Source organism: Cyrtonyx montezumae, unplaced genomic scaffold (genome assembly GCF_038088225.1).
Source record: "Cyrtonyx montezumae isolate F1298 unplaced genomic scaffold, pur_monq_1.0 scaffold_39, whole genome shotgun sequence".
NCBI lineage: Eukaryota > Metazoa > Chordata > Aves > Galliformes > Odontophoridae > Cyrtonyx > Cyrtonyx montezumae.
In genome coordinates, this window is record NW_027072044.1 from 1,584,458 (window position 1) to 1,607,880 (window position 23,423).

The following is a 23,423-nucleotide window of genomic DNA, read 5'->3' on the forward strand; positions in this document are numbered from 1 at the left end:
GTTATTTTCATTAATTTGAACGTCAGCAACTGTCAGCAGTGAAGGAGGTAAAATTAGCCCGCAGCTTCGCCCTCCCTCCTCAGCATCCATAACGGCCTCCTGGGATTGTTCTTTTCGCTGGGAGGAAGGGATAGGCACACACACGAGAAATGAACTGTTGGGATTTTTCCCTCCCCCCCCCCTCAGCTCTCAGTATGAGATGCTCATTGCCTTGGTCAGAGCCTGGTTGAGTGGGGGGAGAAGGGTAAGTGCTCAGCTGTGCTCTGAGGGTGGGCTGCTGGGGTCTCTGCTGCAGCACCCATCCCCCACGTGGCCCTGTGGGGCACTGCTTGTGGGCACTGTATCCCTGCAGCTTTTGGGGGCTGAAGACAGCTCTGAACCGATAGACTTCCGTGTTATCCCCTTATTTCTGTATGACTTCCACCCACAGAGGAGGAGGGAGGATGTGCTGCCCCGTGGGAAGCAGAAAGGAGCAGAGCCCGGGGGCACACAGTGGGCAGAGGGGGGGAGCTCAGCTCTGAGGGGACCCCCAGCAGCCCCCCCCCCCTCCACCCCATCTGTGGGGTGAGTGCTGGCGCATGGAGCTGACGTCGCACTCGGCCTCAGTAGAGAAAGGATGGAGCATCCTTTAAAGAAAATTATACATAATCATCTTACAGCTCTCACTTCCACTCAAACCTCTGAGTCATAACTGAAGGGCCCTGGAGCGTGACGTGCCCGGTGGAGGGAAATTGCCGTGGCTGGATCTGGTGTGGGGGGCACCTGAAGACCCCTTCCACCAACCCCACGGGGCTGAGGTGCGATGGGAGTGTGGTGCTACCCCAGGGAAAGCTCCTCCGTCCCTGCACCAGCTGCATGGCACTGGGATACCTCTCCTGGGAGCTCTGTGCCCCCAGTGCTGAGTCACTGGGGGAGTTGCTGAGATGGAGAGGGGCTGCTGTGGGGTGGGTGCAGGAAACTGACCCCCCCCGCGTGTTCCTTGTGGGGCACGGGGCTGTGCTGACCCTGCAAGCATCGTAGTGCCCTTCTGCAGGTGGAGCAGTGTGAAGCTTTGCCGGGAGGCGCTGATGGGGGGTGGGCACTGCCTCACGCTGCCTTCCCTTGCAGGACAGGTGCCTGAGGAGGAGGCAGGGCAGAACGGGCAGAGCCGCGGCCGGGGGCTGCCCAAAGCTGTCTGCATGAACGGGACGGAGCCGGGACAGCTGAGCACCAAATCCAAAGCGGAGCGCCGGGCCAGCGCTTCGTCCAACCCCTCGCGCAAGGCCTGCTCGGCCAGCAGCAAGATCCGCAAGCTCTCCACCTGCAAGCAGCAGTGATCCTGGGAGCAGCGCTCTGCACAGGTACAGGTCGGAGGGGGGGGGGGGGGACCCGGGGCTGAGCCCCCTCTGTGCTGCCAGCAGCCACAGCCTGCAGAACCCCCCCACACACACACACACCCCACCCCCTGGGTCCTGCAGTGCTGCACGTGGCTCTGCTTTGCTCTCACCCCACCTCCCCACGCTGCTGTCAGACCCCCATATGGTCCCCACCGCAGCTGCAGTGTGACACCCCCTCCCCTGGCACTGGGACCCCCCCCCAGTTCTCCACTACACTGCTCCCAGCACTGCCACCCTCCTGCAGGCAGAGTGCAGAGCTCAGGTGCATGGAGGCTGCAGCACTGCGCATCGCCTGGAGAGGCTGTGGGGTCTCCCCCACTCTGGGACCCCTCCTCACACACACACCCCCCCTGCTCTGATGCTCGGGGATGCTGAGCCCTCCCCCCTCCCCCCTCGTCCTTCCGGCTCGCTCTGCATCCCCATCCCTTCCTTCCCACCTCTCATTCATAAATGAGGCAGGGATGAGTCACGCTCAGCGCTCATCCACCCCCGGCCTCAGCTCGTCACCGGCGCTCCGTGGGGCTGAGGCTGTGTTATCTGTTTGGATCACGACCAGCTTTGTGGTGTGAAAAAAGCCAGAAATAAAAGCCCGTTCCTCCCCCTGCAGCTGTCAGACCCGCACTTGGCTTTCATCTTTAATTCATGGTTGGGAGTGAGTCACCTGTGCGGGGAGGCACTGCATTGCCAGGGGCTCCCCGGGGAGATGCTGCTGGCTGCCCCACGGCTGCTGCTGCCCTTTGCTTGGGGCTCTGCCCTCTTCCTTGGGGTGGGGGGGTCCCAGCGTGGCTGGGGCTCCTGTGCCTATGGGCCCTCAGTGCCTTAAATCCCCCGAGATCAGAAAGCAGCTGTGGCTCCTGGCTGCGGGCGAGGTTTGTGGGCTGCATTTTGGGTTCTGTGGGGCACACTGGGCTCTTAGCAGCAGCTCGAAGTGTGGGGTTGGCCCCATCCTGACCTCTGTGTCTCCCGTTCTCTCGCAGTGTCCCAGCATCCTCCCCCCACTCAGCGTCTCCTGGGAGCGACCTGTGCTCACAGCCCACCGCCCGAGGACCCCCACCAAGGAAACCACCCTGACCCCCAGAGCCCACCTGGGACAAGGAGGACCCCGAGCCGGGGGAGGGGGTGTGTGGGGGGGGGGGGGGAGGGGCCCACCCCATCACTCTTTGCCAATCAAGACACTGATTCTCTTTTTAATTTCAATATGGAAGGGTGGGACGGGGTGGGGCTGGGGGGGGGGGCGTGCCCCTCCGTGCCCCTCCCCCCCCCGGGCTGTGTTAGAAGTCGTGCAAAGCCATTGCCGTGCACTTTATGTTTTAGACTACTGTTATATATTATATATTTTCCTCTTTTTCGTTTTCGTTTTGTTTATATTTGCGGTATATTTAGAGAATTCCTACACATCGTCAAATAAACCAGAGGAGGAGAAAACAAAAACAAAACCAACCCAGGTATTACGACAGAGCAAAACTCCATTAAACCTGCATGCTGAAAAGGGCTCGGAAAAGGGAATGGGGGATGGGGGCGTTCATCGTCTTTTGATTTCTTTTTTTTTTTCTTTTTTTTTTTTTTAAGAAAAAAATAAAGTGAAAACCGAGAGGTGGGGGCTCCTGTCCTTCCTCTGCAGTGGGGGGGGGGGGGAGGGGAAGGAAGGGAGTTGTGGGTGGGGGAGGGGGTGAGAGCCGCGCTCAGAGCACTCACAGCCTTTGGTTTTGGTTTTGTTGGGTTTTCTTTTCCATCCTTTATAGACTTAAAAACGCGGATTGGAGGCGGTGCTTCGGGACGAGGGGAGGGCGGCGCGGCCTCTGCACTCGCATGCAATGGGGGGCACCGCCGCCGCCCCCCCCACCCCCCCCCGTACCCATGGGCCGATGTGGGGCCGTTCGTTCATTCGTTTTTGGTTTGTTTTTCCAACCACCCGTCCTTGGAAACATAAATACCGACCGAAGAACAAAAACCCGACCCACCGCACCACGCCAGTGTTGGGGGAGGGGGGGGCACCCACCGCCCTCCTCGAGGTGTAGAGAGAGAGGAGGAAAGAGGGGGGGGCTGGGGGGCGACCCCCCACGCCCCGCCGCTGCTCAGCCCCCTCGGGCCGCCCCCCCCTGCCCCCCCAGCTCCCAGCCCGGGTCCCGGCTCCGGGCACAGCGGCGTTATTGCTCGTAGGAACCGGCGCGGGGGGAGCGCGGCCCCGCAGCGGGTGCGGGACGGGCACCTCCGCCCCTCCCCCCGCCGTCCCGGGGCGCTGCCGCTCCGCGGTGGGGCTCAGCCCCCCCCCCGCACTCGACGCGGACCGCACCGCGCGGGCCCTACGCGGGGCTGCGGTCGGGAGGAGCGTCGCCGACGGTCACGGCCACGGCGCTCTCCGCCTCCGCCCGCACCCCGTCCGCCGCCCTCCGCAGGTGCCCGTACAGCCGCTCCTCGAGCCCGCCCGCGATCTTGTCCAGCAGCTCCGCACCGGGACGCGGCCCCGCGCACCGCCCGGGACCGGGGCACTCCTCCCCGCCGCCGCGCTCGGCTCCGGCCCGGTGCTCCTCTCCGGGCTCCTCCACGATCACCTGGATCTCGGGCTCGGGCAGCGGAGCGGTGCCCGCGTCCGCCTCGGCCGCCTCCTCGTCCCCCGCGCTGACGATGCGGGGCAGCGGGCCGTGGAAGCGGGCGTCCAGCGGGGAGTTGGCACTGTCCCCGCGCCGCAGAGGGGTGCGGTGCCGCTCCAGCGCGGGGTACCGCACCCCCGGGTCGCTGTACTGCTTGGCGTGCTGCCACTGCTTGCGGAGGTGCGTGCGGGAGCGGTGCTTCCCTCGAGGCGGGGACTCGTCGAACTGCGGGTCGTGCCGCACGAAGGCGTTGAACAGCGCGTCTGTTTTCTCGTCGATGCTGTAGTCCCTCCGCGGCGACGGCGCGTCCCGGCCCGACAACATCTGCCCGTACGGGGACCAGGCCAGCGGGCTGTGGCTGCGCAGAGGACCCCCGCCCACCGCTCCGCGTCGCGTCTCCCCCTCCTCCTCCTCCTCCTCCTCCTCTTCCTCCTCCTCTTCGGGCTCGCGGCCCTCGAAGCTCTCGAAGATGGTGCCCTTCCTCCCGGCGCTGGTGAAGCAGATGCGCTTCTCCGACGCCGTCTGATCCGCGGGCGGCCCCTCCTCGCCCCCCCGGCCCGGCGCCTCGATGGAGGCGTAGCCGCTGTCCATCTGCAGCAGCTTGCGAGTGCCGGGCTCCGGCTCCTCCGCCTTGGGCCGGGCCCAGAGCTTCTCCTCGGGGCCTTCGGCCTCGTCCAGGGAGGAGGAGGGGCAGGGGGCCGCGCCGCCCGACGAGACGCTGTCGGCGCCGTCGCTGCGCACCGAGTCCTGGTCGTTGCTGCGCTCCGAGGCGGCGTACAGCTCCAGCGAGGCACGGAGGCTCCAGATGTCGTGGCCGACGCTGCGCTGCTCCGGGACCACCGCCTCGCCGGGGCTGTCCTCGCCCGGCTCTAACCTGGGCGGGGGGGGGGGGGGCGGCGGGGTCACGGAGGGGACGGTCCCCATCGCTGCGTGGTCCCCAGCGCCCACCCGAACCCGTCGCCCTCTGGAGGCGGGACCCCCACTCGTGCACGCACGCACCCCCATCCCCGTCCCCTCTATCTACTGAAAAATACCTGCCGAGAGAGGGAGGGGGGCTGCTGGGGGAGGGCAGGAAGGGGCCGCCCGCGGGGTGGAAGGCGACGTCGTCGGTGTGGGCGATGTACTGGATGATGTCGGTCTGGTGGGGGTCGCGGTCCTCCTGGTCCATGCTCTCGCTGGCTGCACGCTGCCGCTGGAACTGGCGGCGCTTGGGGGACCCTGGGGGGGTGCAGGGTTGGGGGGAGGTGTACAGGCACATCCTTGCAGCGGGGCACAGCCCCCCCACGGTCCCCTCCCGGCCCCCACCTCTCGTGTCCAGGCTGGACGCCCGCTGGGTGCTCTCCAGTTTCCATTTCTTGATCCTGAAGTAGGGGCTGGCCCCATCCAGGCTGGCATGACGGCGCAGGCGGGTGAAGAACTGCAGCACCGGGCCCTGCGTGGGGGCTGGGGGGGCATCCCCGGGGCTGGCACCGCCCGCAACGGGACCCTTCCCACTCCGGGGTGCCGCAGTGAACTGAGGGCATGGGGGAGGGAGGGGGAAGGGGTCGTGAGTGGTGGCTCAGCCCTGGGAGCAGCCATGCACAGCCCCAGCCCCCCTGCCCCCCCCCCCACTCACCGAAGGGCCCTCCCCGGAGTCGGAGGAGGTGGCGGGGCTCCCTCCCGCCGTGGAGTTGTAGGTGTCTCCAGGCAGCGCTGAGCTGGGGCACACAGCGTGGCCGGGCTGCGGCACGGCCCCCCCGGGGGGCTGCGGGCAGAACACATCAGGGGCTGCACACAGCTCTGCGCCCGCAGCCCCATCCCCCCCCTCAGCCCCCACGCAGCTGATGCCCACCCCCCGGTGCTCACCTGGAAGATGGCGAGGCCGGGTTTGGGTGGGGGCTGGCGGGGGGTCATGGCCAGGCTGTTCTCGCTGGACTCACACTCGTGGATGGTGACGATCTTGAGGGCGGGCGGCGGGAGGTGCAGGTGAGTCAGGCGGGCGTTCTTCAGGTGGTGGAAATCCCCTTCTGTCAGCGTGTACCTGGGGGGGCACAGCGGCTCAGGGGGCGGCCCCACAACCTGCCCCTCCTTTCCCCCAGCCCCAAACCCACGTGGACCTCCAGCCCTCACCTCCGCCCCTTCTCCTGGGTCTTCTTGCCCTGCTCGAACAGCGCGGCCTCGTTGAAGGAGACACGGCGCGCGCTGGAGGAGCTGGAGGACAGGAACCTCTCGCTCTCCGCATCGCGGTAGCTGGAGGCCGACAGGCACTCGGGGTCCTCCACTTTGATGGTGATATCTGCAGAGAGTCAGGGGTCAGCCAACAGCTCCCCCCCCCCCCACAGCAGCACAGCTGAGGCTGCACAAACTCACTGCACCGCTGCGTGACGGATGCTGGGACAGAGAGAGAACACGCAGTGCTCATCAGCACTGAGAACAGGGCACAGCCCAGGACCCTCTCCCCCCCCCCCAGAAGCAGCATCACCGGCGGGCAGCGGACACCCCCGTGCCCCACGCTCACCCTGGGCCGGCTGTGAGTCGTCCAGGTACGTGGTGGTGGTTTTCTCGGGGTCATCGCTGGCTCTGCGGAGGGACCGACGCTCAGGGCTGCCCCATACCACGGTGGACCACCAGGGCCACGTGGCAGCACCGGGCTCGGGGACACGGCGTCACCCGTCCCACCCACCTGGAGTGGCGGCGTTCGGCCTCGCAGCAGCGGCGGCAGATGATCAGGATTCCCGAGAGCAGCACCAGCGTTCCCCCGATGAAGATGGAGAGCAGAGCGAGCAGCAGCACGTAGCCATCCTGGGGGGACACCTCGCCGGGCAGCGCCTGCGTGGGGCAGGGGGGGGTGAGATGCTACGCAGAGATGTGTGCATTTATTTTTTAGGGGGGGGCTCTCTGGAGGCTGCTGCTGAGCTGCTCCCCTGAGATGTGCGCTCCCCCGCCACCCCCAGCCCTGCTGCTGCCTTCACCACGGCAACCGCAGCCAGGGATGGGCGGGGGGGGGGGGGCTGCACATCCAAAGGGAACGGGGGAATGGGGACGGGACCCCCATGCTCAGCCCCACGGCTCCGCAGCGGCTGAGCGGGGCAGGGGAGGGGCTGCCAGCTGGGTGACGGCAGAGGGGAGGATGCTGCCATGCCCATCCCGGTACCCGGCCCTACAGCCGCGTCCTGGGCTTCCACCCCACCCCCCTCCCCGTGCCCCGTGCTCAGACCCCATCCCCGGCGCCGCTCACCGTGCTGCTCTCCGTCGCGTTGTCCCACGGGGTCGGGTCATCGTTCATGGTCCGATCCAACCCGGGCGTGTCCTGGGCCGGTGTGAGACAAAGGGGGAGCGGGGTGTGGCCGGGGGCGGTGGTACCGGGAGGGGGTCCTGCCCGGCCCGGCCCTACCCGGCACCGCGGAGCTGCAGGAGGGACCGAGGGGAGGGCCCGGGATAAGGGATGGAGGAGGGTGTGGTCGGGGCTGGAACCGGAGGGAGGGGCGGGGGTGGGGCCGGGAGGGCGGTGGGTGCCCCAAGAGCGGTGACAGCGCCTGAGTCAGCGGGGGGGTGGGGGGGGGGGAACAGCGGCAGCGGATTGTCAGACGGACGAGCGGCTCCGCAGCCCTCGGAACAGCAATGAGCATCCCCCCCCCCCCCCCACCTCCTCCTCCTCCCCCCTCCGGGGGCTGTGTGTCAGCCGCCCCCGTCCGCGCGTTCCTCACCCGGGGGCTGAGCTGCGGAAAGGGGGGGGGCGGCAAAGCGCCCGAAATGGGGTCAGGGAAAAATGTGAATGGAGCGGGGAGGGGTTAGCGGCAGAGGGGGGGGGAAGGGGGGACGAGAACTGGGGGGCGGGGAGAGCCCCGATCCCGCCCGGCCCCGGGCAGCCCCCAGCGGGGGGGGGGGAGCGCCCCTGGGGGGGGCACAGCGTGGACCCCTCGCCCGGGGCGGGAGGGGAACGCCGCCGCCGTTCGCCGATGATGGAGGAATTCCGTCTCCATGGCGACCCGGCGGGAACAGCGCGGCCATTGTCTGCGCCCGGGGACGGTCCCCGCGCTGCCCTCGCGTTGCCCCCCCGCCCCCACCGGGGAACCGGGCCCGGCGGGCGGATCTGCCCGGGGAGCGTGCGGGGAGCGGGGCTGCGGGGCACGGAGGGGGCCGGGATGCGATGCGGGAGGGATGCGCGCGGTGCCGGTGACAGCAGCCCCGGAGCCTCCGGCACCTCCGAGCGCGGCGGACCGGGGCGGGTTCCCCTCGGTCGAGCCGGCTCCTGCTGTCGCGATAGGCGCTGTCGCGATAGCGGCGGGAGCAAAGCACTCACCTACAGCCGGGGCTCCATCGCCGCCGCTGCGCTCGGTGCGGTTCGAGCGGCCCCGGGATTTATGAATGAACCGGAGCCGCCCCCGCGCGGTGCGGGCGTCACGTGGGGACGGGGCTGCCCCGAACCCGCCTGCACCGGGGCTGCCCGCACCGCACCGGACCGGCCCGCACCCCGGCGCCGTCCGCACCCCGACCCCGCATGGCCGCGCACCCCCGCCCCCCACCCCCGCCGGCCCTGCCCGTCCCGCAGCCCCGCACGCGCTCAGCGCCGATCACCGCGCAGCCCCCGCCAGCCCCGCACCGCCGCCCCCTCCCCCCCACCCCTTCCCTCCCGCAGCCCGGGCCGGGCACGGAGCCGACCCTACAGTAACGACCGCGGGTAAACAACGGGAGGGGAGGGAGAAACTACAGCTCCCATGCTCCCCCTCGCGCCCGCTGTGACGCCACTTCCGCCGCCGCCGCCGCGCGCGCTGCCCGTTGGGCCGCGTAGTTCCCGGCGCACAGAACGCCGGGAGCTGTAGTTCCTCCGCCCGCCCCGCGTCGCCCGACCGCCCTTCACCGCCGCCGCCGCCGCCATGGCCGTGTTCCGCGCCCGCCATCTCCTCCGCCTCGCGGCGCTGCCGCCGTTCCCCGCCCGCTCTTACGCCGATGCGGCGTCCGGGCCCGCGGCCATGGCCTTCACCTTCGCGTCGCCCACTCAGGTACGCGCCGCGCCGCGTGGGGCTCCGCTATCCGAGCCCGCCCCGAGACCCGTCCCGGCTCAGCCCCGCGCCGCTGTCCTCCGGGTCCCTCCCGACCCGAACCCCTCCGTGACCCCGTGGGCTCCCACGAGCCCCCCCCCCCCCCAACCGCACTGCGCTTCCGTGCCCCTCCCCCCCCGTGCCGTGTCCCCCGCTGTGCCGCTGCTCATCCCGTCCCCTTCCCTCCCCCTCCCAGGTGTTCTATAACGGTGCCAACGTGAAGCAGGTGGACGTGCCCACGCTGACCGGCTCCTTCGGCATCCTGGCCTCCCACGTCCCCACGCTGCAGGTCCTCAAACCGGGAGTGGTGACGGTGTACGCCGAGGACGGCACGGCCACCAAATACTTCGGTGCGAGGGCTGCGATGGGGGGAGGGCGATGGGAGGACAGCGTTCCTGGGGGCGGCTCAGCCCGGGGGTGCACCCCACTGCTGATCCAGGGGCTCCTGTTCCCCCCCCCCCAGCACCGCGGGTGGACACAGCTGAGTGCAGGCAGCCCCGTGGGGGGGGGGGATGCGTTGTGGGGTATGTGTTTGGGGACGAGGTTTTCTCCCCCTCGGAGCACGTTCAGAGTCTGCTTGATTGGATGCAGGGTGTGGGGGATGCTGCGGGAGGGCTGTGAGGTTTGGTTTTGGGCGGGGGGCGGTCGGATGGCAGTGCTGACCCCCCCACCCCGTTCCTTTGCAGTGAGCAGTGGCTCTGTCACGGTCAATGCAGACTCCACGGTGCAGGTGCTGGCGGAGGAGGCGGTGACCATGGACATGCTGGATCTGGCTGTGAGTACCACGCAGCAGCCTGGCTCTGCATAGAGGGCTCCGTGCCCCACTCCTCTCGTGTGGGGCAGCTGCTTCGGGGCCTCCCTGCAGCTGCCAGGACCCAGCACCCCACTGTGTCCCACTGCTCAGGATCGAAGGCTGCTTGCCTCCACGAGCTGCCCAGGCTGTGGGGAGAGAAAACCCCTTCCCCACGCAACCCCTTCCCCATCCCCACCCTTGGACTGATGTCCTGCCCCAGTTTATCCCCCCCTTCTTCATCTCAGGAGCAGCGTTCCCACAGCAGGGCCTGCCTGCAAGGGGCAGCACAGCGTGCGAACTGTGTGGGGCTGACTGCAGTGACCTTCTGGGGGGATGTGGGGGCTGTGGGACCCCCCCCTTGGCCTGCACTGCTCTCCCAGCGATGTGTTCCTTGTGCTCTCGTGTTCAGACCGCCAAATCAAACCTGGAGAAGGCCGTCTCAGAGATGGCAGCCGCCTCTGACGAAGCTGCTAAAGCAGAAGCTCAGATTAAAGTGGAAGCCAACGAGGCTCTCGTCAAAGCCCTGGAGTAACGGGGGTAAGCAGCAGTGCGTCCCGGGGAGCGTGGGGCCCTCTCGGGGCTGTCCCGGGGCCACTAGATGGCAGCCACGGCACTGGCAGCCCGGGGCCGGGCTGGGAGCAGCCCGCGGTCACGAGTGGGGCCTCCCACTCCCTGCAGGCCCCGCTGGGACGGGCAGCCCGGGGCTGGCCATGGCTGCGTGCCTGGGGCCCCGCAGGGAGCGGTGCGGCCTCTGCTCCACGTACACTCCCTTCCACTGCAAACAAACAGCTTCTGTGTCTCGGGGGAGGTGAGGCGAGGCTGCTTTACCTCGTGGCCCATTTTTCTCCGTGCCCCGCTAAGGCCGTGCCCCATCCCTTTTCTTCCCACGTGCTGGCACTTGGGAGGCTCTCGATGGGTCACCAGAGCTGGCCTCTCCCCGGCGCAGGTACAGCAGGGCTATCTCCTGAGCTCTGTCTCGCTGCTCTTTGGCCCTCGAGGTCAGCTCTGAGCGGGCACCCAGTGGCTCTGGTTTCCTCGCCGTGAGGCCGAGCCCTCAGATCAGGATCCAACGCTCCACCCGCGTTAAAACCAACTCCTCCTCCGTGTGTTGCAGGAATCCTCACCGTCGCTGTAGAAAAACCCCAGGCGTTCCTCCTCGTCCTGGCTTCCCCGTGGGTACAGATGGTGCGGGACAAACGGAGGAGGAAAACGAAAGCGCTGCGATCAATTAAAAGGAGATGCAGTCCTGCCTTGTGGCACGTCGCCTTCTTCCGAGGCAGCGCACGCAGCTGAGTGTGGGGCAGGGTCTGCAGCCCCCCCCCACTGCGGTGTTACCTCCAGATCAGCCCTGGGGTGCTGCTGGGGATTCCCACGGGAGGTTCAGCCCGGGCTTAGCAGGCAGATTTCATAGCTCCCTCCTCCCTGTGCTGTCTGCTGCCTCCAGAAATCCATCAGGACAGCAGGATTGTGGCAGCACGGGAGGAGGACCCTGCAGGGCAGCGCAGCTCCGTACCAGAGGTGTCCTGTCCCGGCTCCCCCGCCCTCCCACGGGCTTTGCTCAAGCTCGGTTGCTGCAGGAGCCACGTTGGCTCTGTTGTTTCTGCACAGTCCTTCCTGCAGCTGGACAGCAGCTCTGCCCCTTCTCCCTGCTGCTGTGCTCTGTTGCTGCTCCCCCTGCGTGCGTGGCATGCGGAGCAGGGGGAAGCCTCCCTCCACTCCTCGGAAACGGGCTGGGCGAGAGGGGGAAGCAGCTGCTGTGGGTGGTGGGAGTCTGTCCTCAGTGGGCTCCGTGCGGGGATGCTGCTGGTGGTGCTCCCCCGAAGCTGTCCTGGCTTTGGGGCTGTGCAGCGGTCCGTGCTGTCCCCTGTGCTGTGTGGGAGCTGCAGCACAGAGCAGCCATCCGTCCCAGCTCGGTGAGGGCCCAATCCCCACGCCAGACGCCCGAGGACGCCTCTTGCCAACGGCACCATCTGCTGTGAGAGCACTGCCGTCCTCCCCACGCCTCCAGCAGCGGGGATTTCAGGATCCCTGTGCTGCATGGGGGGGGGTGGGGGGGGGGCTGAGGAGCTGCTGTCCCCATGGCACGCAGCGTCCATCCCCTGCTCTGTGCTGCCTGCAGCGTGAGCCACAGCCCCACGGAGGGGCTGGGTTATTTTCAGTGCTGCCACCCAGGATGTAATCTCTGCTGCCTCCTCACCGCCACCTCCTCCCCCTCCTCTCGTTCTCCTTCCCCCCCCTCCCCCCCCCCCCGACAAAAATAGTGCCTGCAGTGTTAGATTTCTCGCTCAGGAGCTTATTAAAAGCCTCCGAGCCCTGACGCTGAGCCTATTTGAGGATCAGCCCCGGTCCCACTTTCTGAGCCTCTCCGACGCCTTTCTTTCCCCTTTCCCTCTCTTCTCCCTTTTCCTTTCCCTCGTGAAGGTCACTCGTGAGCCAAAGCCTCGGGGCTGAAGCCGAGCTGCAGTTCAAACGGCTCGGGAGTAACGGGGGCCCCGCTGCCCTCTGTGCTCTGCTCTTCCCGACGGAAGGTGGCTGCGTTTTGTCATCGGAGGGAAGAGCGTTGGCGAGGCCGGGAACGGCCGGCTGCTATTTATAGGATGGGAAAGGGAAAGAAAAAAAAAGAAGAAAAAGAAAAAAAAAACCCCTGCGAAATAGAAGTGTCTCCGTCAGCGTCCTCGCATCAGCTCTTCCCACCGCCTGCAGCCAGCTCCGGGCTTGGTGCCGTCAGTATTGAGGGGTGGGGGGCTTCGTTCTGCCCCACAGATGAGACAGTGGGGACGGCCGTGTCCCTCTGTGCGCGTGGGGGGGGTCGGTCCTGGTGCTGGGGGTTCTGCCTGCGCTGCTCTGCCCTCCACACCTCATCCTCCTGCTGCTGTTCACCTGGGTGCTGGGTCCCCTCCGGGCACTGCTATGACCCCCACAGTGGGTGCTGTGGGACCAGGGATGCGTGTCCCCCCCGTGGGATCCCACAGGTGACCGTCCCAGCACATCCTGGTGTGGGGACGTGTGGTTCAGCTGCTCTGCACGGCCCCACAGCGTCCCTACAGCCCCTTCCCATCTGTGTCTGGGGTGCACTGTGGGTCGGGGCACAGCCTACATCCCCCCCCACCCCCCCCAGTGGGCAGTGATGACGGGCTGCCGTGTGAGTGGGGCCGCATCCTTCCTTTCCACCCGGAACGTTTGCATCTCCTGCTGCCAGATGGAGGGTGGGGAGCGGAGCATTGTGTCCTGGGGGAGCGCGCTGCCATCCTCCCCACGCCTCCAGTGGGGATTTCAGGATCCCTATGCTGGGGTGGGAGGAGGGGGGGGGGGGGGGCTGAGGGGCTGCTGTCCCCATGGCACACAGCGGAGGGGTCGGGCGCTGCCGTGCTCGGCCACGCTGTGTTCCCATGGTCCCACCCGGACCCCAAATGCAGGGGGAAATATCTGAGTTCTCCACGGGGAAAAAAAAATATTACCCCAACCCTGCAGCAGCCCCAGGATTCCCCCCCCATAGGACTGATTCATGGGGCAGAGTCACCCCCACCCAAACCTGAACCCAAACCTCCCAGCAGCACCCGGGGGAGGGGGGCAGGGGGGGGCAGAGCTCCTCCAGCCCTATCAGTGCTTCGTGGCACCGCGGTGTGGGAAGGGCAGCAGAGCACAGCGTGTCCTTGTGCCATGCCGCCCTTGGGTGGCTCGAAGGCCGCGTCCTCGCTACTTCCTTCTTGGGGGGGGAGGGGAGGGGAGGGGGGGGGGGGGGGGGGAGCGCTGCTGTAATGATTAACCTGCGCCGTTCTGTCCCTCGCTCTGTTTTCCTCTTGGTTTCCAACGCTGGAAAATGCTCTTCCACCACCCACACTGACCCCCGCACACGGGGAAAGTCCCATTGGGACGTGAGCACTGGGAGGGGGGGGGGGCTCAGCCGGGGGTCACCAGTGGGGAAACTGAGGCAATGGGGGTGAAAGCTGCGATGGGGGCAGGAGCCCCATGCAGGGACGGATGCTCTTTGTGCTCTGCGGGTGCCCGGCCGAGCACGGGGGGGTCAGCCCTATGGGGCTGCACAGCACTGCCCTCGCTGCCACGCGGCTTTAGCAGAGCTGAGCTGAGAGGGGTTGCTGCCCCCCCCCTGCCCCCCACCTCTGCCCGGGATCGGGACCCACACCGGGCAGGGGGGGGCCGGGAGGAAGCGGCTGCCAGCTGGGCTCCATGCCGGCCACAAAGGCGGCCCAGAGAGCCCGAGCGGAATGAGGTGGCGGCCAGCCAGGTTCCCACGGCGGCCCCGGTTCAGAAAATAGGCCCGGAGCTGGCGGCGGTTACTGCAGCGACCAACCGGGGGGGGGGGGGGGGGGCTCAGCCGGGCCCAGGTGTGCACCGTGGGACCCCCATGTGGGGTCGGGGCTGATGGTTTCCACTGTCCCCAGCAGCTTTGCTCTGGGTAAAGCCAAGAGGTTCCTGTGAGCTCCCAGCTGCAGCCCCACAACCAGCCCTACATCCAGCCCTGCATCCAGCCCCACAACCAGCCCTACATCCAGCCCTATATCCAGCCCTGCATCCAGCCCCACATCCAGCCCTGCATCCAGCCCTGCATCCCGCCCCACAACCAGCCCTATATCCAGCCCTGCATCCAGCCCCCCACAAACAGCCCTGCATCCAGCCCCACATCCAGCCCTGCATCCAGCCCTGCATCCAGCCCCACAACCAGCCCCACATCCAGCCCTATATCCAGCCCCACATCCAGCCCTGCATCCAGCCCTGCATCCCGCCCCACACCCCTCACTCATAGGGAGGAAGCGGCCGCAGCTGCCGGTGCTGATGGGGCTTTTCCTGGCGTTTGGCGCCTGCCAGGGGCCGGGTTGTGGGGGGTGGGGGGAAGCCGGGGGGGCCGGGGAGCTGCCCTCAGGAATGCCCCCGCGCAGCGCTTTCATCCGCGCTGCCTCAAAGGGCGCCTGTGTGCAGGAGAGCCGGGTATAAATAGCGGGGATTGAGGCCTGGCGTGACACTGGAGTCCCTTCTACCACCGCCACCTTGGGTGTCCCCCCCCCCGCAGCACCTCAATGGGGGCATTGTGCACCCGCGGCCCCTTCGGGCACGTCCCCAGCAGCTGCTCAGCCTGACCCCATCCGCTCCCTCCTCGTGCGGGGCCACTGTGGGGCCGTGGGGTGCAGCCGTGCCCTCGGTGAGCCGTGGATCCCAACCCCCCCCAGCCGTGTCCCCATCCCCGTCCCCACCTGCCCGCCCCGACACCCCCTTCCCAATAAGTGCCGTGGGCCATAATGACAGGGAGTGCCCATCCTGGGGTGTGGGTTGGGGGCGTCCACAGCAGTGCAGACCGAGGGACCCCACTCAGCTGGGGACAATCCCCCCCCCCAGGGTCAGGCTGTGGGGTGGGTGGGCTCCACGTGGCCACGCTCCTTCGTGTGCCCGTCCCATCCCACCCGGGATTGCCGCCCTCCACTTTGAGGACCATCGGTCGCATCCATCAATGGGCACCGCTCGGTCCCGCTCCGCATCCCACAGCACCGCCCACAGTGCGTTTTGGGGCCGAGGTCCCCGGGCGCTACGGGGGAGACAAAGGTTTCACCCACGTGGCCGGGCCCTCTCTCTGATCCTTCCGCCCATTATCTCATCGGAGCCGTGTGGATGAGGCCGTGCTGTGTCTGAGTCACTTCCCCGGCGCTGCCTCAGTTTCCCGCAGGTGATGCCGGCTCGCGCTGAGCGTCGCAGCGTTGGGGAATGCGGCGCAGTGGGTCCGGCCCAGGGTTGGATTCTTCCACCTCCTCTCGGCCCCGCACTGACTCACTGACCCCCACGTCACTTCCCCCTCGGTCTCGGTTCCCCGAGCTGGGACACGTCCCGCAGACGCGATGTGGCATCGGGGCAATGCTCCCTCGCGTGGGGTCCAGGATTTCCTTCCTCTGTTCCCAGAATAAAACCGTGGCCCTACATCCCCATGGGGCACGGACAGAGCCGGCGCTGAGCACGCCAGGACAATGGGAACCGGTGTGGCATCCCATAATCAGAGCCACGCGGTGCAGCACAACAGTGTCCCCAACCCCTGGAGGGGGGAGAGGGGGGGGGGGGAACCGCAGTGCTTGAGCCCATCTGCACCCCATACATGGGGCAGCCTCGGGGCCCCTCTTGATCCCCCCCTCCCCCCCGTGTGTGGGTGAGCTCCCCGCATTCCTGGTGCGGCTCCAAGTGGGGCAGTGGCAGCGCAGGGGTGGGGATTCCGCCGCGCTGAGTGTGCGCTGTGTGTCAGCGCGTGGGGCGCCCGTGGGACGGAGCTCCACCCCCACCCCGGGCACCCTCCGCCCCACAGCAGGCGTTGCCCCCGGCCCTTGGCGCAGATTCGGGCCCTGCAGGATCCCGACGCAGAGCCGGTGCCGTTCCCACGTCACGGAGGGGTGGGTGCTGCCTGTACGTGCCCTCCCCCCACCCGCCCCGTGGGCCCTCACATGCGTGCACTGAGCTCCCCTGGAGCCGTGGGGTGGAAGGGGTGGGCGCAGAGGATGTTGTTGTGCACAGGGCAGGTTGGGACGGGTGGGAGCTGTGCCTGGTGGGGTTGGGACTGGACTGCCCCACTCTGGCTCGTGCTGACCCCACGTGGACTGAGTGGTGGGCGCTGGGGGGTGAACCCCCCCCAGTCTATGAGCCAGGGTCACCCAAAGAGCCGGGCTCAGCACGTGGCCACAGGGGCTGAAGGTGCAGGTCCTTCCCCTGCCCAGGGCTGGCGACTTGCTTAAGCATTTGCAATAATGATAATAATAATGACGATAATAATAATAATAATAATAATAATAATAATAGCACCAGCAGCAGCAGGCTGGGTGTCGTCTGGCTGCTGGAGACGGTGATTTAAGGCCGACCAACCGAGGTGTTGGAGGCTGAGGAACAGCCGTGCGACCGACGCCGTGTGCTGCAGAGCTGCAAAGGGACCGTCAGGATCCGCACCCCATAGCAGGAGGGGTCCCTGCAGCCCCCTCCCCCCCGGCTTTGCAGGGCTGGGGGCCCACGCTTCCAGCGCTGAGGCCGAGCAGAGCTGGGCTGTGCCGGTGCCAACCGAAGGAAGCGGCCAAATCGGAGCCCCAGCGCCTGGGGCCGAGGGGTGGTGGTGCTGCCCGGGCTCGGCCGTGTGCCAGGGCTGGCACGGAGCTGCTCTCCTGCGTCACCGGGGATGGAGTGTGGCATTGTGAGGGGCCGTGAGCTCAGGGTGCCCAGAATAGTCCTGGCCTCAGCACGGGCAGCAGCGCTGCAGCACGGCCAAGTACGGCCCCACACCTGGGCTGCCCGGGCTGCTATATCCGGAGGATTCGCCATCCCTCCTGGGGCAGGGCCAGGCTGTATGGGGGTCAGCCCTGCTCCGGGCATCGGCTCCTGCTCCCCGAGACCTCTCCCCGGGGGACATCACCTCCAGGCTGTGTCACCGGGTCCTGATGCCAAGTTGTCCCCAGGAGTGACACCTGGCCACGCTGCCAGGGGCCACCGGGACACGTTCCCAAGGGCCGGGAAACACACGGAGCCAACTGTGGGTTTCTAAGGACACACCTGGGTGTTTACAGCCCGTCAGCGTCAGCAGCACACACCGCTCGCTGCACAAGGACACCCCACCCGCCCCACACCGCCCCCAGCTCCGCTGGGTGGGGGGCTCTGCTTGGGGCCGTGCCCAGAGCTGGGGGATGGGTGGATGGGGGGGGGGGGGGGGGCTGCTGGTCCTTCCTCACTGCACAGCTCACCTGAGCACCCCACGGTGACACACGTCACCGTCACCGCTGTGACTCAAGCCGAGCTTTCATCCCAAGGGGCTCCGGGGGGGCCGTGGGTCCACTGCAAACCCCACACCTCCCCCCTGCGTGGGGTCGGGGAGGGCAGGGGTGAAGCGGTTCGGCTGCACGGCGCTGCCGGGTGTGTCCCTGAGCCCTGTGCTGGCCCCACGCCCGTGGGAACGCTCCCACTCACTGCTGGAGCTCAGCACCGCGTGCCCCACACCGGCCCCGCGCCCTATGGGGGTGGTCCCGCTCCGCTCCGGGCTGGGGGGCTCGATGGGGGCACTGGGAAAAGGGGCCCCCGTCCCTCCCAGGCCCCATCCCTGCTCCCCTCCTTCCCCCTTCCCTCTCTGCCCTAATCCCATGACCCCACTCCTGCGAGGGGAACGCGGAGATTTGCGATCAAACCCGCGTCTGCCAAAGCTGCAAAATCAGACAGGAATTCGGTCCAGGAGGAAGAAAAAAAAAAAAACAAAACCAAAAAGAAAACCCAAAACAAAACAGAAAGAGGAGAGAGAGAGAAAAGAGCGAAGCTGCAGCCCGGGGCTGCCGGGGGATTTCCCCAAAGAAGGAGCCCTGGGAGCTCCCTTCCTTCGAGGGACTGCACTTCCACGGACCCCGCGAGGTTCGGGCTCCCAGCGGCACTGCCCCTGCAGCCCCGGGACCCTCTGTCCCCTCGGCCGCGGCTCACGGGCCGCGTGGGAGCGGAGGGACTCGCGTGGCTGTTTTGCTCATCGCATCGTCTCTCGTCCCGAGCGGCTCCGGCGCGGGGTTTGGGGAGCGCTCCCTCTGGAGACCTCCGATGCCGCGCAGCGATTCCGCTCGATGGGAGCGTCGTCTTTAACGATTGATTCCCAGGGCAACCCAATAAACTAAACACACAAAATCGGGGCTGCCGGGAGCCCTGGGATCTCCCGGCATCGTCCCTGGAGACCTCGAGTACCTTCACCCGGACCCGCAGCCACGCGCACCAACCGGAGCTGCGGCTCTGGGCTCCGGGAGGGGGTGGGCAGAGCATCGGGGGGGGGGCACCGGGCGCTCCAGCAGACCCCCGGTCGTCACCAAGCGCTGCCCCTTGGCTGCCGCCGCGTCCCTTTGTCCCTCTGCAGACTGAAGCCGTGGGGTCGACGGAGGCCCCGCTCCGTGAGGACGCTGGGGGCCCCCACGGCCGCGTCCCCGTGGGGGTCTCACCCACGCAGCGCTGTGAGCGCCGGAGGGGCGGCCGCGCGGCCCGGGGAGAACAATGGCGCGGCCCGGCCCGGCCCTCTCCCGGGGACAATGGCACAGCGGAGCTCATCTCCCCCCCCGAGAGCCCGCGGGGCCGGGGCGGGCGGGGAGCGCGGGGCTGTGCCACAAAGGCCCTCTTCTCTCTGCCCGGGGGGCTCCGCTCCCACCCGCCATAGAGCGACCCCGACGGCCGCGGTCCCCCGAGAGTCCCCCGGGGCTCCGTGCGCCGCTGCCTCGAGGGGACGGGAGAGCGCGGCCACCTCCTCCCGCAGCCTCTTTGTGTCCCTCCGCTCGTTGCGGGGCATTGTCTGCGGGCGGGAGCCCGGGGAAGGGGGGAGGAGGGGCAGCGTGGGGTCAGACAAAACCCCGCAGCCTCGATTCACAGCTCCCGGGGGGCGGCCGGCCCCGAATCCCACCCGCGGCCCAATCTCCGTGGGAAGAGCGGATCCGGATTCTCGGGCACCGCCAGCTCTACCCACCCCCCCCCCGCCCCGAGCTCCGCAACCCCTCCGGGACCGCTCCAGGGTCTCCCACCGGCCCGACGTCGGGCTGTCCCCTCCCCAGCGCCGGGCGGAGGCGGCCCCCCCACGCGAGGCGGAGCTGCGGCGACAACCGGGGGCAGCGCTGCGACCGGACCCCTCCATACACACCCCCCCACCGAGGGGCAGAACCGGACCCCAGGGAGGGACCGATCTCCCCCGGGGCACCGGGAGCCGGGGAGGGGGGGGGGGGGGCACCGCAGGGACACCTCCCTCCCTCCGGGAGCAGGTGCGGCCGCGCCGAGGCCGCTGGCGGGGCCGGTGCGGGGCCAGGCCGGTCCCTGCCCCCGGCTGGCTCCACCCTGGGCGGTGCGGGATAAAACTTAGGGCACCTCCCCGGCGGCTCCGCGTCAGGCTGCGCTCCGACCGCTCGGCGCGGGGCAGCGTTTCGAGGGCACCGCTCCGCCCGTCGCCCTCCCGGAACTTTTGGGGCTATTTTTCCGCCGTTCCTTTTCCCCCGGTGTTACCGGAGGCAGCCGAGCTCTGATCGCGTCAGGATCCGCGGGGCAGCGCTCCGGGCTCGGTGAGTGCCAGACCGGGATTAATGGGGTTGAGCAGCGCGGGGTCAGCGCTCGGGCGGTTCCGTGGAGGGGGTGGGGGGGGGTTCAGCGTGGATATTTTTATTTTAGTGGGGGGGGGGGGGGCTGGGGGGTCCCGGGGAGAGCGCGGTGTAGCTTCGCTCAGTGCTGCGGGGTCGTTGATGGGGCTTTGCCCTCGTTGCCGGGGATGGTTGTCTGTGTCGTACCCCCCCCCCAGCCCCAACGAACCGCGGGGTGGGGGGGGGGGCGGGGGGGAACCGGGGCTGCGGCGCTGCGGGGTCTCCCGGAGCTGTGTCCCCCCCCCACTGGGGCTCGGCGGGGCCGGCAGAGGGCGCGCGCGCTGTGCTGACTCATGGCCCCCCCGGGCCCCGGTGCCGCCGTGGCCGCTCCCCCCGGGGCCAGATCGCTGCGGGCGGGAGGGGCACTTCCCAGCGGCGGTAAAGGGAACCGCGGGGAGGGGGCACCGCGCGCGGCGGCGGCTGTGCCGTTCCCCCCTCCGCTCTTTCCGTCCCGCGTCACTCGGGTACCGCTTCCCGGGTGGGGGCTCCTCCCGGTGCCTCGCGTCCCACCCTCCCCCCCCCCCCCCATTTCGGTACCGTTCCGCGCGGTGCCGTCCCCTCCCCCCCCCCGGTGCGGGGCCCTTTGTTGTGCGGCCGCGGATTATGAATGGCCGCGCGGAGCGGCGCGAGGGCGCGCGGGGGGCGGAGGGAGGCGTGGCCTAACGCCGCGTGGGCGGAGGAATCCGGACGGCCCCGCCCCCACGTTTGCCACGTGGTTAACCGGGCCTCGCCTCCCATTGGCCGAACCCGCGGATGTCGGAGCGCCGAGAGGGCGCGCATTGGTTGCGAGAACCGGAGGAGCCGGAGTGAATGAGGGCGAGGCCCCGCCCCCCCGGGACGTTGCTACATTGGCGCTGCCCCCGCCCCCCCCCGCCTCCCTTCCCCCCCCCCCCGGTGCTCGCAGTGCTGTGCGCGGCGCTGCCGGTTCGGCGGGTCCGGCCCCGGGCGCTGCACCGCGCTCCTCCCGCACCGCTCCGTTCCCCCCCCCCGCCTTTATTTTCGTTATTATTTTTTGCGCTCTCCGTAGATTTTTGTCCTTCCTCTCCGCGGCCCCCGGAGCGTCCCCCCTCCCCCCCTTTCCTTCCCCGCACCGCTCCGCTCTTTGTCCCGCACCGACCTCCGCTGATCCCCCCCCCCGCACCCGCAGGCCGCATGGAGCCGCAGCCCGGCGCTCGGAGCTGCAGCCGCGGGGCCGCCCCCTGCGATCCCCTCCCCGCGGAGCGCCCCGTGCACCTCTGCATCCACACCACCACCGGAGCGCGGTACGAAGTGGCCGTTCCCCCGGACGAGACCGTGGAAGGGCTGAAGCGGCGGCTGTCGCAGCGCCTTAAGGTGCCCAAGGAGCGCCTGGCGCTGCTGCACAAAGACAGGTACGGAGTGCCCCCCCACCCCTACGCGGCCCCAATTCCTCGGGGGGAGGGGGGGGTGTGTGTGTATGGGAGGGGGGGGGGGGGGATGGGCTCCGGGAGGCCCCGCGCTGCCCCCGTCGCGGTCCCTCTGTGGGCGGTGGGGCCCGGCCGTGCCCGCGGGGCTCCGTACGGCGCCGGGCGCTGCCCTTTGTTCTGCGCTCAACTTCGGCGGCGGCGCCGCGGCCCCAGCACCGCCCCCCCCCCCCCCCCCCATTCCTCCCTCCCCCCATCCCCATTCCTCCCCCACCTCAGCCCGGGGGCGGCAGCTCGGGGAGGGGGGAGTGGGGGGGGGGGGGCGCGGCGGCGAGGGGAGGGGGAGTTCTTTGTCTGACAAAGGGCCGCGTTCCCCCCCCCCCCCCCTTCCCCCGGCCCGCAGCGACCCGCGGAGCCCCGTACAGCCCGGGGAGGGCTCCCATCTCTGAGCCGCGGAGCCCCCCCCACCCAAAAGCTCGGGGTGCCCGATGTCACTGTGTAAGGAGGGCATCCTGTACGGGAGGGAGGGGGGGAGGGGGGACCCTGGGTTCTGGTGGGGCCCTCGGAGCACCGCTGTCCTCTTGTTTTCCCCCCCCCTCCCCCAGCGCGTTATCTTCCGCCCCCGGGGCCGCGCTGACCTCTCTGCTCTCCCGCAGCCGCCTCAGCTCCGGGAAGCTGCAGGACCTGGGGGTGGTGGAAGGCAGCAAGCTGACGCTGGTGCCCACCGTGGAGGCCGGCCTGATGGTAAGCACCCCCATCCCCCCCCCCTCCCACCCCCGGGCAGGACGTGCAGGCAGCCCCCCGCCCTGGCACACAGCACTGCTTTCCCAGGGCTGTGTAGAAATAGTGGAAGTGACACTGTCACCGCTCCCTCCTGCCGCACGGCCGCCCCCTCCTTCTCTACATTTCTAACGTTAATCCCCCCTCCCTCTTCCTTTTTCCTTTATTTATTTCCCCCCCCCCCCCCCCCCTCCTTCATTTTCCAGTCCCAGGCGTCCAGGCCGGAGCAGTCGGTGATGCAAGCTCTGGAAAGCTTAACTGAAACTCAGGTGAGCGGCCGCGAGACAAAGAGCTCCGGGGGAAGGGGCTCCCGCGGCCCCTCCCGGCCCACGTCCCCTCCTCCCCGCGCCGCGGTCCCCTCCGGGAGGGGTGGAAATACCGAGGGTGGTGCCCGGGGCGGTCGCCGTCACCGGGTGGGGGGAGGTCCCACGCTGCGCCCGCAGCCCAAACAGCCGCGAGCCGTGGGGGGGGGGGGGGGGTGTGGGGCCGTGACTCAGCCAAGGTCACGCAGCAGGCGGCCGTGAGCCGTGGGGGGGGGGGGGAGGGGGCTGCGGCCACCCACCCTATGGGGCGAGGAGCACGAGGGGCTGTGTGTGCCCCCCTGGAGGGCTCTGAGCCCCAATCCTTGGAGCCGTCCTTGATGGAGGGGGGGGGGTGGGGACTGAGTGCTGTGGTTACCGTCGTTGTGAAGTTGGGATGCGTTTGGGGCGGGGGGGGCAGTTCCCAGGGCTGGGTGCGCACGCAGCCACCAGCTGCCACCGAGGTGGAATTTACCCCCAGCCACGCCGCCCCGGCTCTTTGTTTTCAGTCTCTTTATTATTGCTGTTAAAACTCCTTCCTTCCTCTCCGGCCGTGTGCACGGATGGGTTTTAAGAGGGGATTTATGTGCTGGGTTGTGTTGGTTTTTCTCACAACGGTTCTTTTTCTTTTTTTTTCTTTTTTTTTTTTTTTTGCTTTGTTGGTTTTGGTTGTTTTTTTTTTTTTTTAACCCACCTCGCTGGATTTGGGAAAAAGGAGCTGAGCTGAGGGAGAGGGGTTTCGGTGGGGGTATCCCAGTGGTGGGGGATGCTGTGAGGGCCGGGGGGGCCCTGGGTGACGTGGGGTGCCCGTGGCTTTGGGCAGCAGCTCTGTGGGCTGAGTGAGCCCCACACCCGAGGTGGGGTCTGTCCCCTCCGGGGATTCTGGCTCTGCTTTGCAGTATCATGCTGTTGGGGGGGGGGGTCCCGCTGTGGGTTTTCTGCTGGGGCTGTGCGGCTCTTAGGGAGGGGTGATGTGTTGGGGGTCATTGGGATTCATGGCGGGGGGGGTCGTGAGCTCTGTGCCCCCCTGAGCTGAGGGGGAGTGCAGCTCTGTTGAAGGGGGGGGCAGGGC

At 68.3% G+C, this 23,423-nt stretch overlaps 4 protein-coding genes across 5 annotated transcripts in view; 3 read left to right on the forward strand and 1 right to left on the reverse strand.

Moving 5' to 3' along the window:
* Window positions 1-2,933, forward strand: part of STK11 (serine/threonine kinase 11) — a 33,132-nt gene extending 30,199 nt beyond the window's left edge. Inside the window, exons 9-10 of the mRNA XM_065745926.1 lie at window positions 1,108-1,340; window positions 2,354-2,933. Of these exons, the coding sequence (XP_065601998.1) occupies window positions 1,108-1,316 (209 nt within the window). The 3' untranslated portion in view covers window positions 1,317-1,340; window positions 2,354-2,933. The remainder of the gene's footprint in view (window positions 1-1,107; window positions 1,341-2,353) is intronic.
* Window positions 2,934-3,462: 529 nt separating this feature from the next.
* On the reverse strand, window positions 3,463-8,384 carry CBARP (CACN subunit beta associated regulatory protein). Of its 2 annotated transcripts, XM_065745848.1 has the most exons (10): window positions 8,250-8,384; window positions 7,185-7,256; window positions 6,630-6,775; window positions 6,465-6,526; window positions 6,077-6,242; window positions 5,813-5,987; window positions 5,583-5,711; window positions 5,273-5,480; window positions 5,002-5,185; window positions 3,463-4,841 (listed from the first exon to the last, which is right to left on the reverse strand). In XM_065745848.1, the coding sequence occupies exons 2-10, from the start codon at window positions 7,230-7,232 to the stop codon at window positions 3,680-3,682; spliced, it is 2,280 nt and encodes a 759-aa protein (XP_065601920.1). In that variant the 5' UTR covers window positions 7,233-7,256; window positions 8,250-8,384; the 3' UTR covers window positions 3,463-3,679. The 2 variants fall into 2 exon arrangements, with proteins under 2 accessions (XP_065601920.1, XP_065601921.1); XM_065745849.1 differs by lacking the exon at window positions 8,250-8,384 and having other exon boundaries at window positions 7,185-7,316.
* Window positions 8,385-8,802: 418 nt separating this feature from the next.
* Window positions 8,803-11,012, forward strand: ATP5F1D (ATP synthase F1 subunit delta). The gene is made up of 5 exons (XM_065745851.1): window positions 8,803-8,949; window positions 9,185-9,338; window positions 9,675-9,763; window positions 10,191-10,318; window positions 10,896-11,012. Exons 1-4 carry the CDS (start codon window positions 8,824-8,826, stop codon window positions 10,311-10,313), a joined length of 492 nt encoding a protein of 163 aa, XP_065601923.1. The 5' UTR covers window positions 8,803-8,823; the 3' UTR covers window positions 10,314-10,318; window positions 10,896-11,012.
* An 8,736-nt stretch (window positions 11,013-19,748) lies between these two features.
* Window positions 19,749-22,465, forward strand: MIDN (midnolin; the record flags this gene model as incomplete). The annotated part of the gene is made up of 4 exons (XM_065745865.1): window positions 19,749-19,815; window positions 21,038-21,260; window positions 21,929-22,016; window positions 22,259-22,465. Coding segments are annotated over exons 2-4 (513 nt in total), but the record flags the coding sequence as incomplete, so codon positions are not given.
* Between the last annotated feature and the right edge of the window lie 958 nt (window positions 22,466-23,423).

Excerpts from the sequence above, each read along its gene's own strand:
- CBARP (XM_065745848.1), bottom strand. The coding sequence starts at position 7,232 with ATGAACGATGACCCGACCCCGTGGGACAACGCGACGGAGAGCAGCACG. Across the intron at positions 6,527-6,629 it reads GCCGAACGCCGCCACTCCAG|AGCCAGCGATGACCCCGAGA; the intron begins GTGGGTGGGACG and ends GTCCCTCCGCAG. Across the intron at positions 5,481-5,582 it reads ACTCCGGGGAGGGCCCTTCG|TTCACTGCGGCACCCCGGAG; the intron begins GTGAGTGGGGGG and ends CCATGCCCTCAG.
- ATP5F1D (XM_065745851.1), top strand. The coding sequence starts at position 8,824 with ATGGCCGTGTTCCGCGCCCGCCATCTCCTCCGCCTCGCGGCGCTGCCG. Across the intron at positions 9,339-9,674 it reads CACGGCCACCAAATACTTCG|TGAGCAGTGGCTCTGTCACG; the intron begins GTGCGAGGGCTG and ends GTTCCTTTGCAG. Across the intron at positions 9,764-10,190 it reads TGGACATGCTGGATCTGGCT|ACCGCCAAATCAAACCTGGA; the intron begins GTGAGTACCACG and ends TCTCGTGTTCAG.